Genomic DNA, 15,746 nt, shown 5'->3' on the forward strand with positions numbered 1-15,746 from the left:
GAGAGAGAGGAAAGAGAGAGAAAAGAGAGAGAGATAGGGAGGAAAGAGAGAGAGGATAGAGAGAGAGAAGATGGGGAGAGAGAGAGAGAGAGAGAGAGAGAGAGAGAGAGAGAGAAGATGGGGAGAGAGAGAGAGAGAGAGAGACAAAGAGAGAGAGGCTGACTGTGTGAGTATCAGAGACAGCTGAAGTCAGGCAGGCCCTCCAATTGCCCAGCCCTACACCGGCGCCACTGTGTGTAACGACAAACACCCCTCCTTCCCCTGGGGTTGTGGCCCCCGCCCTGCCCCCCTGAACCCCCCCTGCCACACAGCTGATGCCCTCCAGAACTACCCCAGATCCAGAACCCCCCCACCCTTCCTAGCCCCCTCCATGTCTGGTTGTCTTTCCACCGCCACTGAAATATAAACATGACAAACAGAGACAGCTGCAGAGGACCAGAACCAATGACCTAGCATGCCAACACAGAACACACACACAGAACACACACACAGAACACACACACAGAACACACACACAGAACACACACACAGACACAGAAACCGAGAGAGAAACAAGACAGAAAGGAGAGAAAGATACTGATAAGACATGAAAGAAAGGGCAAGATTTGGGAGAAACACCGAGTGTGAGAGGGAGTGAGATGTTCACTCTGTACCTGGAAATCCTGGTCATCGATGCCAAACCTCTCTCTGAGGTTGCGGAACACCAGAGGACAGTACTCCTTAAACTTGAAATGGCTCGGCATGTTCTCCCTGCACACACACACACACATACATTTAACATTAGATAGCATTTACCTTAGGACCAGGGGTCCCCAAACTGGTGTGGCCCTCGACCCCAACATGGAAAACAAATTATGTTATCAACAGCCAATGTTTAGACTATGACAGTCTATTACAATTCAGTCTGAAATACTTTCACAAGTACTGTCAATCTGAAGGAAGTATGGTTTGAACTGAAATCAGAAAGGTATTTTGTATGATCTTCTGTTTAGAGAAGAGCATCATGGATTGTTCTTTTCCCCTCCGTCTGATTTAGTGCCTGGTCTTGTGGTGATTGTAGAGGGAAACAGCAGAGACATGGGTGTCCCTGGAAGTCTTATCTTCCAGTGATGGGGTCATAACATTCTGTAGTTTAAACCATTCAAAAGATACAGGCACATTTGTAGGTAGAAAACTGCTGTTTCTCTCGCAAAACTATTTTCAAATCAGGGTCGTGGCCCCTAGTTTGGGAAACGCTGGATTAGTGTGTGTGTGTGTGTGTGTGTCTGTACACTTACTTGTTGAAGAGGTGATTGTCCACCTTGATCTTGGAGTAGGCCTTGAAGTCATCAGGCATCAGCATGATGGGGATCTGAACATGGCTCAACTCATTGATCTGAGACAGAGAGAGACAGAATAGTGACGAAACATAAAATCCCATCAGTTTGAACAGTGAGTCCAGATACGTTTTCATTGAATCTAGATGAGCATACAGCACCTCTGACCTCATCACATCCCTTCCTCTCCCTCGTTAGCTCAGTGATCAACATCCTGCTTGTGCAGGCTTTGGTTCCAGCCCAGTACCAACGCCTAAAGACTAAGAGCCCATCTACTGCGGCCAACAATCAACTTGACTAGACGTGTGCGAGACTGCGCGTGTGCGCGCGCGAGACAGCGCGTCTGCGCGCACACGCGAGACTGCGCGTGTGCGCGCGAGACTGCGCGTGTGCGTGCGAGACTGCGCGTGTGCGTGCGAGACTGCGTGTGTGCGCGCGCGCGAGACTGTGCGTGTGAGACTGCGTGTGTGTGAGAGAGAGAGTCATGTTGAGAGGTTGTTCAGGACCAGTCTGTTTATGGTTTTGTTAACTCGTTGTTAATAGCAGCCACGGTCATCTTCTAGGTGTGTGAGAAACATAACGAGGCCACATCATGCTTTTCCAAGGAGAGAATACTCTGCTTTGCCATTTTTGTAAGAAGTTGCTTAAAATGTCCTAAAGCTAAAGTTGTACTGTAATGTAGTGAAAGACTTGTTGTTTTAATAGGTAGTGGACAATATCCACACAACAGATGGATGGATGCCTGCATCTCTCCCCTACTGCTGCAGCATCCACACAACAGATGGATGGATGCTTGCATCTCTCCCCTACTGCTGCAGCATCCACACAACAGATGGATGGATGGATGCCTGCATCACTCCCCTACTGCTGCAGCATCCACACAACAGATGGATGGATGGATGCCTGCATCTCTCCCCTACTGCTGCAGCATCCACACAACAGATGGATGGATGGATGCCTGCATCTCTCCCCTACTGCTGCAGCATCCACACAACAGATGGATGGATGGATGCCTGCATCTCTCCCCTACTGCTGCAGCATCCACACAACAGATGGATGGATGGATGCCTGCATCTCTCCCCTACTGCTGCAGCATCCACACAACAGATGGATGGATGGATGCCTGCATCTCTCCCCTACTGCTGCAGCATCCACACAACAGATGGATGGATGGATGCCTGCATCTCTCCCCTACTGCTGCAGCATCCACACAACAGATGGATGGATGGATGCCTGCATCTCTCCCCTACTGCTGCAGAATCCACACAACAGATGGATGGATGGATGCCTGCATCTCTCCCCTACTGCTGCAGAATCCACACAACAGATGGATGGATGGATGCCTGCATCTCTCCCCTACTGCTGCAGCATCCACACAACAGATGGATGGATGGATGCCTGCATCTCTCCCCTACTGTTGCAGCATCCACACAACAGATGGATGGATGGATGCCTGCATCTCTCCCCTACTGCTGCAGCATCCACACAACAGATGGATGGATGGATGCCTGCATCTCTCCCCTACTGCTGCAGCATCCACACAACAGATGGATGGATGGATGCCTGCATCTCTCCCCTACTGCTGCAGCATCCACACAACAGATGGATGGATGGATGCCTGCATCTCTCCCCTACTGCTGCAGCATCCACACAACAGATGGATGGATGGATACCTGCATCTCTCCCCTACTGCTGCAGCATCCACACAACAGATGGATGGATGGATGCCTGCATCTCTCCCCTACTGCTGCAGCATCCACACAACAGATGGATGGATGGATGCCTGCATCTCTCCCCTACTGCTGCAGCATCCACACAACAGATGGATGGATGGATGGATGCCTGCATCTCTCCCCTACTGCTGCAGCATCCACACAACAGATGGATGGATGGATACCTGCATCTCTCCCCTACTGCTGCAGCATCCACACAACAGATGGATGGATGGATGCCTGCATCTCTCCCCTAACTTGCTGCAGCATCCACACAACAGATGGATGGATGGATGCCTGCATCTCTCCCCTACTGCTGCAGCATCCACACAAAGATGGATGGATGGATGCCTGCATCTCTCCCCTACTGCTGCAGCATCCACACAACGATGGATGGATGGATGGATGCCTGCATCTCTCCCCTACTGCTGCAGCATCCACACAACAGATGGATGGATGGATGGATGCCTGCATCTCTCCCCTACTGCTGCAGCATCCACACAACAGATGGATGGATGGATGGATGCCTGCATCTCTCCCCTACTGCTGCAGCATCCACACAACAGATGGATGGATGGATGGATGCCTGCATCTCTCCCCTACTGCTGCAGCATCCACACAACAGATGGATGGATGGATGGATGCCTGCATCTCTCCCCTACTGCTGCAGCATCCACACAACAGATGGATGGATGGATGGATGGATGCCTGCATCTCTCCCCTACTGCTGCAGCATCCACACAACAGATGGATGGATGGATGGATGGATGCCTGCATCTCTCCCCTACTGCTGCAGCATCCACACAACAGATGGATGGATGGATGGATGGATGCCTGCATCTCTCCCCTACTGCTGCAGCATCCACACAACAGATGGATGGATGGATGGATGGATGCCTGCATCTCTCCCCTACTGCTGCAGCATCCACACAACAGATGGATGGATGGATGGATGGATGCCTGCATCTCTCCCCTACTGCTGCAGCATCCACACAACAGATGGATGGATGGATGGATGGATGCCTGCATCTCTCCCCTACTGCTGCAGCATCCACACAACAGATGGATGGATGGATGGATGGATGCCTGCATCTCTCCCCTACTGCTGCAGCATCCACACAACAGATGGATGGATGGATGGATGGATGCCTGCATCTCTCCCCTACTGCTGCAGCATCCACACAACAGATGGATGGATGATGATGGATGCCTGCATCTCTCCCCTACTGCTGCAGCATCCACACAACAGATGGATGGATGGATGCCTGCATCTCTCCCCTACTGCTGCAGCATCCACACAACAGATGGATGGATGGATGGATGGATGCCTGCATCTCTCCCCTACTGCTGCAGCATCCACACAACAGATGGATGGATGGATGGATGGATGCCTGCATCTCTCCCCTACTGCTGCAGCATCCACACAACAGATGGATGGATGGATGGATGGATGCCTGCATCTCTCCCCTACTGCTGCAGCATCCACACAACAGATGGATGGATGGATGGATGGATGCCTGCATCTCTCCCCTACTGCTGCAGCATCCACACAACAGATGGATGGATGGATGGATGGATGCCTGCATCTCTCCCCTACTGCTGCAGCATCCACACAACAGATGGATGGATGGATGGATGGATGCCTGCATCTCTCCCCTACTGCTGCAGCATCCACACAACAGATGGATGGATGGATGGATGGATGCCTGCATCTCTCCCCTACTGCTGCAGCATCCACACAACAGATGGATGGATGGATGGATGGATGCCTGCATCTCTCCCCTACTGCTGCAGCATCCACACAACAGATGGATGGATGGATGGATGGATGCCTGCATCTCTCCCCTACTGCTGCAGCATCCACACAACAGATGGATGGATGGATGGATGGATGCCTGCATCTCTCCCCTACTGCTGCAGCATCCACACAACAGATGGATGGATGGATGGATGCCTGCATCTCTCCCTACTGCTGCAGCATCCACACAACAGATGATGGATGGATGGATGGATGCCTGCATCTCTCCCCTACTGCTGCAGCATCCACACAACAGATGGATGGATGGATGGATGGATGCCTGCATCTCTCCCCTACTGCTGCAGCATCCACACAACAGATGGATGGATGGATGGATGGATGCCTGCATCTCTCCCCTACTGCTGCAGCATCCACACAACGGATGGATGGATGGATGGATGGATGCCTGCATCTCTCCCCTACTGCTGCAGCATCCACACAACGGATGGATGGATGGATGGATGCCTGCATCTCTCCCCTACTGCTGCAGCATCCACACAACGGATGGATGGATGGATGGATGCCTGCATCTCTCCCCTACTGCTGCAGCATCCACACAACGGATGGATGGATGGATGGATGCCTGCATCTCTCCCCTACTGCTGCAGCATCCACACAACGGATGGATGGATGGATGGATGCCTGCATCTCTCCCCTACTGCTGCAGCATCCACACAACGGATGGATGGATGGATGCCTGCATCTCTCCCCTACTGCTGCAGCATCCACACAACGGATGGATGGATGGATGCCTGCATCTCTCCCCTACTGCTGCAGCATCCACACAACGGATGGATGGATGGATGCCTGCATCTCTCCCCTACTGCTGCAGCATCCACACAACAGATGGATGGATGGATGCCTGCATCTCTCCCCTACTGCTGCAGCATCCACACAACAGATGGATGGATGGATGCCTGCATCTCTCCCCTACTGCTGCAGCATCCACACAACAGATGGATGGATGGATGCCTGCATCTCTCCCCTACTGCTGCAGCATCCACACAACAGATGGATGGATGGATGCCTGCATCTCTCCCCTACTGCTGCAGCATCCACACAACAGATGGATGGATGGATGCCTGCATCTCTCCCCTACTGCTGCAGCATCCACACAACAGATGGATGGATGGATGCCTGCATCTCTCCCCTACTGCTGCAGCATCCACACAACAGATGGATGGATGGATGCCTGCATCTCTCCCCTACTGCTGCAGCATCCACACAACAGATGGATGGATGGATGCCTGCATCTCTCCCCTACTGCTGCAGCATCCACACAACAGATGGATGGATGGATGCCTGCATCTCTCCCCTACTGCTGCAGCATCCACACAACAGATGGATGGATGGATGCCTGCATCTCTCCCCTACTGCTGCAGCATCCACACAACAGATGGATGGATGGATGCCTGCATCTCTCCCCTACTGCTGCAGCATCCACACAACAGATGGATGGATGGATGCCTGCATCTCTCCCCTACTGCTGCAGCATCCACACAACAGATGGATGGATGGATGCCTGCATCTCTCCCCTACTGCTGCAGCATCCACACAACAGATGGATGGATGGATGCCTGCATCTCTCCCCTACTGCTGCAGCATCCACACAACAGATGGATGGATGGATGCCTGCATCTCTCCCCTACTGCTGCAGCATCCACACAACAGATGGATGGATGGATGCCTGCATCTCTCCCCTACTGCTGCAGCATCCACACAACAGATGGATGGATGGATGCCTGCATCTCTCCCCTACTGCTGCAGCATCCACACAACAGATGGATGGATGGATGCCTGCATCTCTCCCCTACTGCTGCAGCATCCACACAACAGATGGATGGATGGATGCCTGCATCTCTCCCCTACTGCTGCAGCATCCACACAACAGATGGATGGATGGATGCCTGCATCTCTCCCCTACTGCTGCAGCATCCACACAACAGATGGATGGATGGATGCCTGCATCTCTCCCCTACTGCTGCAGCATCCACACAACAGATGGATGGATGGATGCCTGCATCTCTCCCCTACTGCTGCAGCATCCACACAACAGATGGATGGATGGATGCCTGCATCTCTCCCCTACTGCTGCAGCATCCACACAACAGATGGATGGATGGATGCCTGCATCTCTCCCCTACTGCTGCAGCATCCACACAACAGATGGATGATGGATGGATGCCTGCATCTCTCCCCTACTGCTGCAGCATCCACACAACAGATGGATGGATGGATGCCTGCATCTCTCCCCTACTGCTGCAGCATCCACACAACAGATGGATGGATGGATGCCTGCATCTCTCCCCTACTGCTGCAGCATCCACACAACAGATGGATGGATGGATGCCTGCATCTCTCCCCTACTGCTGCAGCATCCACACAACAGATGGATGGATGGATGCCTGCATCTCTCCCCTACTGCTGCAGCATCCACACAACAGATGGATGGATGGATGCCTGCATCTCTCCCCTACTGCTGCAGCATCCACACAACAGATGGATGGATGGATGCCTGCATCTCTCCCCTACTGCTGCATCATCCACACAACAGATGGATGGATGGATGCCTGCATCTCTCCCCTACTGCTGCATCATCCACACAACAGATGGATGGATGGATGCCTGCATCTCTCCCCTACTGCTGCAGCATCCACACAACAGATGGATGGATGGATGCCTGCATCTCTCCCCTACTGCTGCAGCATCCACACAACAGATGGATGGATGCCTGCATCTCTCCCCTACTGCTGCAGCATCCACACAACAGATGGATGGATGCCTGCATCTCTCCCCTACTGCTGCAGCATCCACACAACAGATGGATGGATACCTGCATCTCTCCCCTACTGCTGCAGCATCCACACAACAGATGGATGGATGGATACCTGCATCTCTCCCCTACTGCTGCAGCATCCACACAACAGATGGATGGATGGATACCTGCATCTCTCCCCTACTGCTGCAGCATCCACACAACAGATGGATGGATGGATACCTGCATCTCTCCCCTACTGCTGCAGCATCCACACAACAGATGGATGGATGCCTGCATCTCTCCCCTACTGCTGCAGCATCCACACAACAGATGGATGGATGCCTGCATCTCTCCCCTACTGCTGCAGCATCCACACAACAGATGGATGGATACCTGCATCTCTCCCCTACTGCTGCAGCATCCACACAACAGATGGATGGATGGATACCTGCATCTCTCCCCTACTGCTGCAGCATCCACACAACAGATGGATGGATACCTGCATCTCTCCCCTACTGCTGCAGCATCCACACAACAGATGGATGGATGGATACCTGCATCTCTCCCCTACTGCTGCAGCATCCACACAACAGATGGATGGATACCTGCATCTCTCCCCTACTGCTGCAGCATCCACACAACAAATGGATGGATACCTGCATCTCTCCCCTACTGCTGCAGCATCCACACAACAGATGGATGGATGGATACCTGCATCTCTCCCCTACTGCTGCAGCATCCACACAACAGATGGATGGATGCCTGCATGAAGTGACATGACGTGGTTTCTGTGAGAAGTACAGGCAGTGGGTGTGTTACCCCAACTTACCCTACATTAGTCACTGTGTTTATGCAAGTTTTTAGGGGACATAAAAAAATGCATCAATAGGATGCCAACTAGTTAAAACAATCTAATGATTAGCCCAATAGGATAAACACTAAATGCAGATGGCCTGAAGCATGGGGTTGTCTCTCCAGTTACGGCCACTACGCTGCATCAGTTGGACTACAGCTGATAATAGTTACTGCTGATCGTTTGGACCGGATCGTTTGGACCGGATCGTTTGTGGAAGCAGAAATTGTATTTTAGATGGTGTCAGCGTAATTATATTTACATTCATTTTGGAGTAGAAAGTCCTTTAAAAAAATGTCACCAGAACTGAGCTTCTCAGTTTATCATCATACAAATTATCCAGAAACACTGATGAGGTAAACTAGCGAACTAGATCTCACACACACACACACACACACACACACACACACACACACGAGACCAATGTAAAGAGAGACCAATGTAAAGAGAGACCATTGTAAGTATTTTGATTTATATTGATTTATTTTCCCTTTTGTACTTTAACTATTTGCACATCGTTACAACACTGTATATAGCTATTATAAGACATATGAAATGTCTCTATTTCTTTGAAACTTTTGTGACTAATGTTTACTGTTCATTGTTTACTTCACTTTCATCTATTAACATATGTTTCCCATGCCAATAAAGCCCTTTTGAACTGAGGTAGCGAGAGAGAGGGACAGACCAACCAACCTGCACATTTTTAAAAATCTTTATTTAACTAGGCAAGTTAGTTAACAACAAATTCTTATTTACAATGACGGCCTAGGAACAGTGGGTTAACTGTCTTGTTCAGGGGCAGAACGACAGATGTTTACCATGTCAGCTCTGGGATTTGATCTTGCAACCGCCTGCCCCTTAACCGGCTAGTAGGCCGCCTGCCCCTTAACCGGCTAGTAGGCCGCCTGCCCCTTAACCGGCTAGTAGGCCGCCTGCCCCTTAACCGGCTAGTAGGCCGCCGGCCCCTTAACCGGCTAGTAGGCCGCCGGCCCCTTAACCGGCTAGTAGGCCGCCGGCCTCTTAACCCGCCAGGCTGCCTGCGGTTAGAACCAAAATACATACACTATTTACTGGCAAAACGAAATTCAAATTCTAAATAGAGATAATCAAATTAGCACAACACCTTGTCAAAAATCTAAGAACTCAAACAAAGGAAAACATTAACAATGTAGAGTCAGTGACCCTAGCCTGGCAATAGAGACAGGACGCCACAGAAAAACATGGAGGATCAGAGAAGACTAAGCACTGCGGGTCAGGAGAACAAGAGAATGAGCAGCACTTCCTTCTCCACATATGACTCAGAGGTATTTACCTCCTGAAATTTAAAGAAAGAATTGCAGGATTTCTTTAACTGCATGTTGAGGGGAACATTTGCATTTTGTTAGGGAAAAGGTAGAGACAGCAGATCTTGTTGCAGATTATGTCCTGGCCTATTATAATGTAACAGATGATAGATCCTGCCATGTCAACATGAGCCCTTGTAGATTCAAATTTTACAATTGTTGCTATTATTTACATTTGTGGTGTATTACTTCTATGCATAATTGTTTATGTTGAAATATACAGTACCAGTCAAAAGTTTGGACACATCTACTCATTCAAGGGTTCTTTATTTATACTATCTTCTACATTGTAGAATAATAACTCATCCCAAGCCACCTCAATTGGGTTGAGGTCGGGTGATTGTGAAGGCCAGGTCATCTGATGCAGCACTCCATCACTCTCCTTCTTGGTCAAATTGCCCCTACACAGCCTGGAAGTGTGTTTTGGTGTATTTTGGGTCATTGTCCTGTTGAAGAACAAATGATAGTCTCACTAAGCCCAAACCAGATGGGATGGCGTATCCCTGCAGAATGTTGTGGCAGCCATGCTGGTTCAGTGTGCCTTGAATTCTAAAGAAATCACAGACAGTGTCACCAGCAAAGCACCATCACACCTCCTCCTCCATGCTTCACAGTGGGAACCACACATGCGGTAATCATCCGTTCACCTACTCTGTGTCTCACAAACACACAGTGGTTGGAACCAAAAATCTCAAAATGTGGACTCATCAGACCAAATGACATATTTCCACCGGTCTAATGTCCATTGCTCGTGTTTCGGGGCCCATGCAAGTCTCTTCTTACTGGTGTCCTTTAGTAGAAGTTTCTTTGCAGCAATTCAACCATGAAGGCCTGATTCACACAGTCTCCTCTGAACAGTTGATGTTGAGATGTGCCTGTTATTTATTTGGGCTACAATTTCTGAGTCTGGTAACTCTAATGAACTTATCCTCTGCAGCAGAGGTAACTCTAGGTCTTCCTGTGGCGGTCCTCATGAGAGCCAGTTTCATCATAGAGCTTGATGGTTTTTGCGACTGCAAAAATTTTCCGAATTGACTGACTTTCATGTCTTAAAGTAATGGACTGTCGTTTCTCTAAGCTTATTTGAGTGATTCTTGCCATAATATGGACTTAGTATTTTACAAAATAGGGTTATCTTCTGTAAACCACCCCTACCTTGTCACAACACAACTGATTGGCTCAAACACATTAAGGAAAGAAATTCCACAAATTAACTTTTAACAAAGCACACCTGTTAACTGAAATGCATTGCAGGTGACTAAAGCTGTCATCAAGGCAAAGGGTGGCTACTTTGAAGAATCTCAAATATGTTTTGATATGACTACATATGTGTTATTTCATAGTTTTGACCAGAGGAAAGAGTGCCTCCTACTGGCCCTCCAACACCACTTCCAGCAGCATCTGGTCTCCCATCCAAGGACTGACCAGGACCAACCCTGCTTAGCTTCAGAAGCAAGCCAGCAGTGGGATGCAGGGTGGTATGCTGTCATACATTGTCCATAGACTAATTACAGGGTAAGGAAACCAATGTGTCATTTAGTAATTTGGGTGAACTATCCCTTTAATTCTGAGGTTGGGGGTTCTTTAAAAAGTTTATTTTATTTTTTATCCACATAGTAGGAACAGCACCAGCTAGTGGTCAGAACCTGGTAATAACAGGAAGGGACATACACCTAACAACTTCAATGACTATATTGTCAGAACAGGGGAAAACATTACATAGGATGAAGAAACAATATGCTGTGAGACACAGCTCCATCCTACTGGTCAGACAGGACTGATTCTATATACTTGTTGTCGGGGTGGGATTGGTGGGGGATTGGAGGGTTCATGGGTGGGATTGGTGGGGGACTGGAGGGTTCATGGGTGGGATTGGTGGGGGACTGGAGGGTTCATGGGTGGGATTGGAGGGTTCATGGGTGGGATTGGTGGGGGACTGGAGGGTTCATGGGTGGGATTGGTGGGGGATTGGAGGGTTCATGGGTGGGATTGGTGGGGGACTGGAGGGTTCATGGGTGGGATTGGTGGGGGACTGGAGGGTTCATGGGTGGGATTGGAGGGTTCATGGGTGGGATTGGTGGGGGACTGGAGGGTTCATGGGTGGGATTGGAGGGTTCATGGGTGGGATTGGTGGGGGACTGGAGGGTTCATGGGTGGGATTGGTGGGGGACTGGAGGGTTCATGGGTGGGATTGGTGGGGGACTGGAGGGTTCATGGGTGGGATTGGTGGGGGATTGGAGGGTTCATGGGTGGGATTGGTGGGGGACTGGAGGGTTCATGGGTGGGATTGGAGGGTTCATGGGTGGGATTGGTGGGGGACTGGAGGGTTCATGGGTGGGTTTTCAGTTTCTTTGGATTCCTCAGTTAGAAAAAAAAAGTTGGCCGAAATTGGATGTTAGGTACTATATTTAATAAATATGATATGAATCCTATAAATTAAAATGATTAACTTCGGTGCAAACAATTAGCTTAATTTCTCAGAGATAAAATTATATTTAAACAAAATAATGTTGCAGGAATGCTAATCTCAGCTGTTTCTACAGAAATGATTTTAGAACAATCTGAGATGGTCATGGCTTACTGAAATGACATGAACGACCAAACCACCCATTCATGCCAATAAAGCATTTATTGAATTGAATTAAGAGAGAGACAGAGAGATAGCCATTGAGGCTGCAGCTTAACCAGTATCTGGTCCAGGACGAAAGGAGGCAAGGAAAGGAAGCTAGTGGACTTCAGAAGGGGGCAGAAACTTGATGATGGAACTTGGATGTTAAGGAGAGAGACTACTGAGAGAGAGACAGACTGTCAGTGATGTGGGGTGCCAGGCAACAACGTCACGCAGAGACTGATGCATCCTGAGTACTTCAGGAGACGTCACCACATCACAAAGCTCTGTTTCAGACACAGTACAGAGGCAGGAGAGAAGACAATGCCCCTGCACACACACACACACACACATGGCACTGGGCCAACCTTCAGGAGGACAGCACAGTGGCAGGAAGCAGCAGTGATGTATTCTGGGGGCTGACGGTGACAGACTACAAATCTCTCCCCTTAAGGAAGCATGATTACTAATCTCTCTGTAGAATTATATCACCATGACGCACTCATCTGTTCAGTCAGACAGGATTTAGCTCAGAATGAAGAGAACCACAGAGAACAGCATTCTCCAGACCTCTAGAATGAGTAGCCCGACCGGGCCGGTCTATGGCTATGTCCCTAATGGCACCCTATCCCCTTCACAGTGCACTACAGTGCCCTATGGGCCCTAGCAAGGTCAAAAGTGAAATATAAAGGGAATAGAGGGCTGTTCAGGACGCATCGTAGTCACTGTATTCCTTGGCTTGTTCGAATCAACTCTGAGTGAAGCTAAGTGGTGACGACTGCAGCTCTCATGTTCATGTTGCGTTTAATCTCCTCCTCTGATGATGGCTCCAAACGTCAGTCTCTTATCTCTCTTTCACTCGCTCAGCCTGGCCAACTTTCACAGTACCACTTCCTGTTCGTCGTCGCCTTGGTGACAGAGTCTGGTGTTTCCGCCACAGAGCGGAGTGAGCAAGCTCCGTGCCCCGGTGGACAGGAAGTGGGAGAGGAACTCAGTCAGCACACGGAGGCTTCTCTCTCCCTCTCTCACAACACCCTCTGACAGACAGGCCCACAGCTCTCTGAACGACACAGCTCTCCGACCGACCCACCCACAGCTCTCCGACCGACCGCTCTCCGACCGCTCTCCGACCGACCGACCGACCGCTCTCCGACCGACCGACCGCTCTCCGACCGACCGCTCTCCGACCGACCGACCGACCGAACCGCCTCTCATCGCGAGCCGACCGACCGACCCGCCCTTCTCCGACCGATCCGACCGAACCGCACCGCCTCCGATCCGACCGACCGACCTCCCGATCTTCCGCCGACCAGAGCCGACCGCCCGCGTCTGCGACCCGACGACCGCCGCCCGCTCTCCTACCGACCGACCGCTCCCCTCTCCGACCTACCTACCGCAATCTCGCTCTCCGAACGACCCGACCGCCCCGCTCTCCGACCGACCGACCGCCCGCTCTCCGACCGACCGACCGCCCGCTCTCCGACCGACCGACCGACCGCCCGCTCTCCGACCGACCGACCGCCCGCTCTCCGACCGACCGACCGCCCCGCTCTCCGACCGACCGACCGCCCGCTCTCCGACCGACCACTGTATGTGACCGTTGAGAATCATAACATGGCTTCCAGCCCCTTCGATGCATCATTTTACTGTCACTCTGTTTGACCACATTACTCAGTAGGAGGTACAAACCATATTAGCAGTAGAGTACATCAGTTGTATTTGTTCTGGACTGATATATGATATGAGTGTGGGAGGAAGGGTCTCTGTATTAGCTAGGAGAGTATGAGAGGTCCTGCTAAGCTTACTGTTTAGCTAATCCTTTGAGGCTATGAGGAACCCTCCCTGTGTCGGGGTCAACAGCAGCAGCACCATTGTCTCTTATTAAAGCGCTCTGCTAATTTAGCTGTAACAATGTATTATCTATGCAGTCACTTTACCCCTACCTACATGTACATATTACCTCAACTAACCTGTATACCTGCACATTGACTCAGTACCGATAACCCCTGTAGAGCCTTGTTATTGTGTTACTTTTTTATTTATTACTAAGATATAGCTGGTTGAGAGAAAAAAATATTATATATATTAGTTCCAGTCAAAAGTTATAGAACACCGACTCATTCAAGGGTTTTTCTTTATTATAAATTGTATAATAGTGAAGACATCAAAACCATGAAATGACACATATGGAATCATGTAGTAACCAATAAAGTGTTCAACAAATCTAAATATATTTTATATTTGAGATTCTTCAAAGTAGCCACCTTTTGCCTTGATGACAGCTTTGCAAACTCTTGGCATTCTCTCAACCAGCTTCATGAGATAGTCACCTGGAATGCATTTTAATTAACAGGTGTGCCTTGTTAAAAGTTAATTTGTGGAATTTATTTCCTTCTTAATGCGTTTGAGACAATCAGTTGTGTTGTGACAAGTTAGGAGTAGTATACAGAAGATAGCCCTATTTGGTAAAAGACCAAGTCCATATTATGGCAAGAACAGCTCAAATAAGCAAAGACAGTCCATCATTACTTTAAGACAAAGTCTGTCAACACGGATTTTTTATTTTAATTTTTTTAAGTTTCTTCAAGTGAAGTCGCAAAAACCATCAAGCACTATGATGAAACTGGCTCTCATGAGGACCACCACAGGAAAGGAAGACCCAGAGTTACCTCTGCTGCAGAGGATAAGTTCATTAGAGTTACCAGCCCAAATAAATGCTTCAGAGTTCAAGTAACAGACACATCTCAACATCAACTGTTCAGAGGAGACTGCGTGAATCAGGCCTTCATGGTCAAATTCTTGCAAAGAAACCACTATTAAAAAGGACACCAATAAGAAAAAGAGACTTACTTGGGCCAAGAAACACGAGCAATGGACATTAGACCAGTGGACATCTGTCCTTTGGTCTGATGAGTCCGAATTTGAGATTTTTGGTTCCAACCGCTGTGTCTTTGTGAGACGCAGAGTAGGTGAATGGATGATCTCTCCATGTGTGGTTCCCACCGTGAAGCATGGAGGAGGTGGTGGTGTGATGGTGCTTTGCTGGTGACACTGTCGTGATTTATTTATAATTCAAGCCACACTTACCCAGCATGGCTACCACAGCATTCTGCAGGAATACACCATCCGATCTGGTTTGCACTTTGCGGGCCTATCATTTGTTCTTCAACAGGACAATGACCCAACACACCTCCAGGCTATGTAAGGGCTATTTGACCAAGAAGGAGAGTGATGGAGTGCTGCATCAGAAGGCCTCCACAATCACCCGACCTCAACCCAATTGAGATGTTTTGGGATGAGTTGGACCGCAGAGTGAAGGAAAAGCAGTCAACAAGTGCTCAGCATATGTGGGAAC

At 49.6% G+C, this 15,746-nt stretch overlaps 1 protein-coding gene across 1 annotated transcript in view; it reads right to left on the bottom strand.

Annotated features, from left to right (window-relative positions):
• Nucleotides 1-15,746, bottom strand: part of LOC115195424 (phosphatidylinositol 5-phosphate 4-kinase type-2 alpha) — a gene marked incomplete in the record, with an annotated part of 46,450 nt that overhangs the window by 19,390 nt on the left and 11,314 nt on the right. The window contains 2 exon segments of the mRNA XM_029755263.1: nucleotides 654-750; nucleotides 1,278-1,375. Of these exon segments, the coding sequence (XP_029611123.1) occupies nucleotides 654-750; nucleotides 1,278-1,375 (195 nt within the window).

The sequence above is a fragment of the Salmo trutta genome, chromosome 6, assembly GCF_901001165.1.
Source record: "Salmo trutta chromosome 6, fSalTru1.1, whole genome shotgun sequence".
Lineage (NCBI taxonomy): Eukaryota > Metazoa > Chordata > Actinopteri > Salmoniformes > Salmonidae > Salmo > Salmo trutta.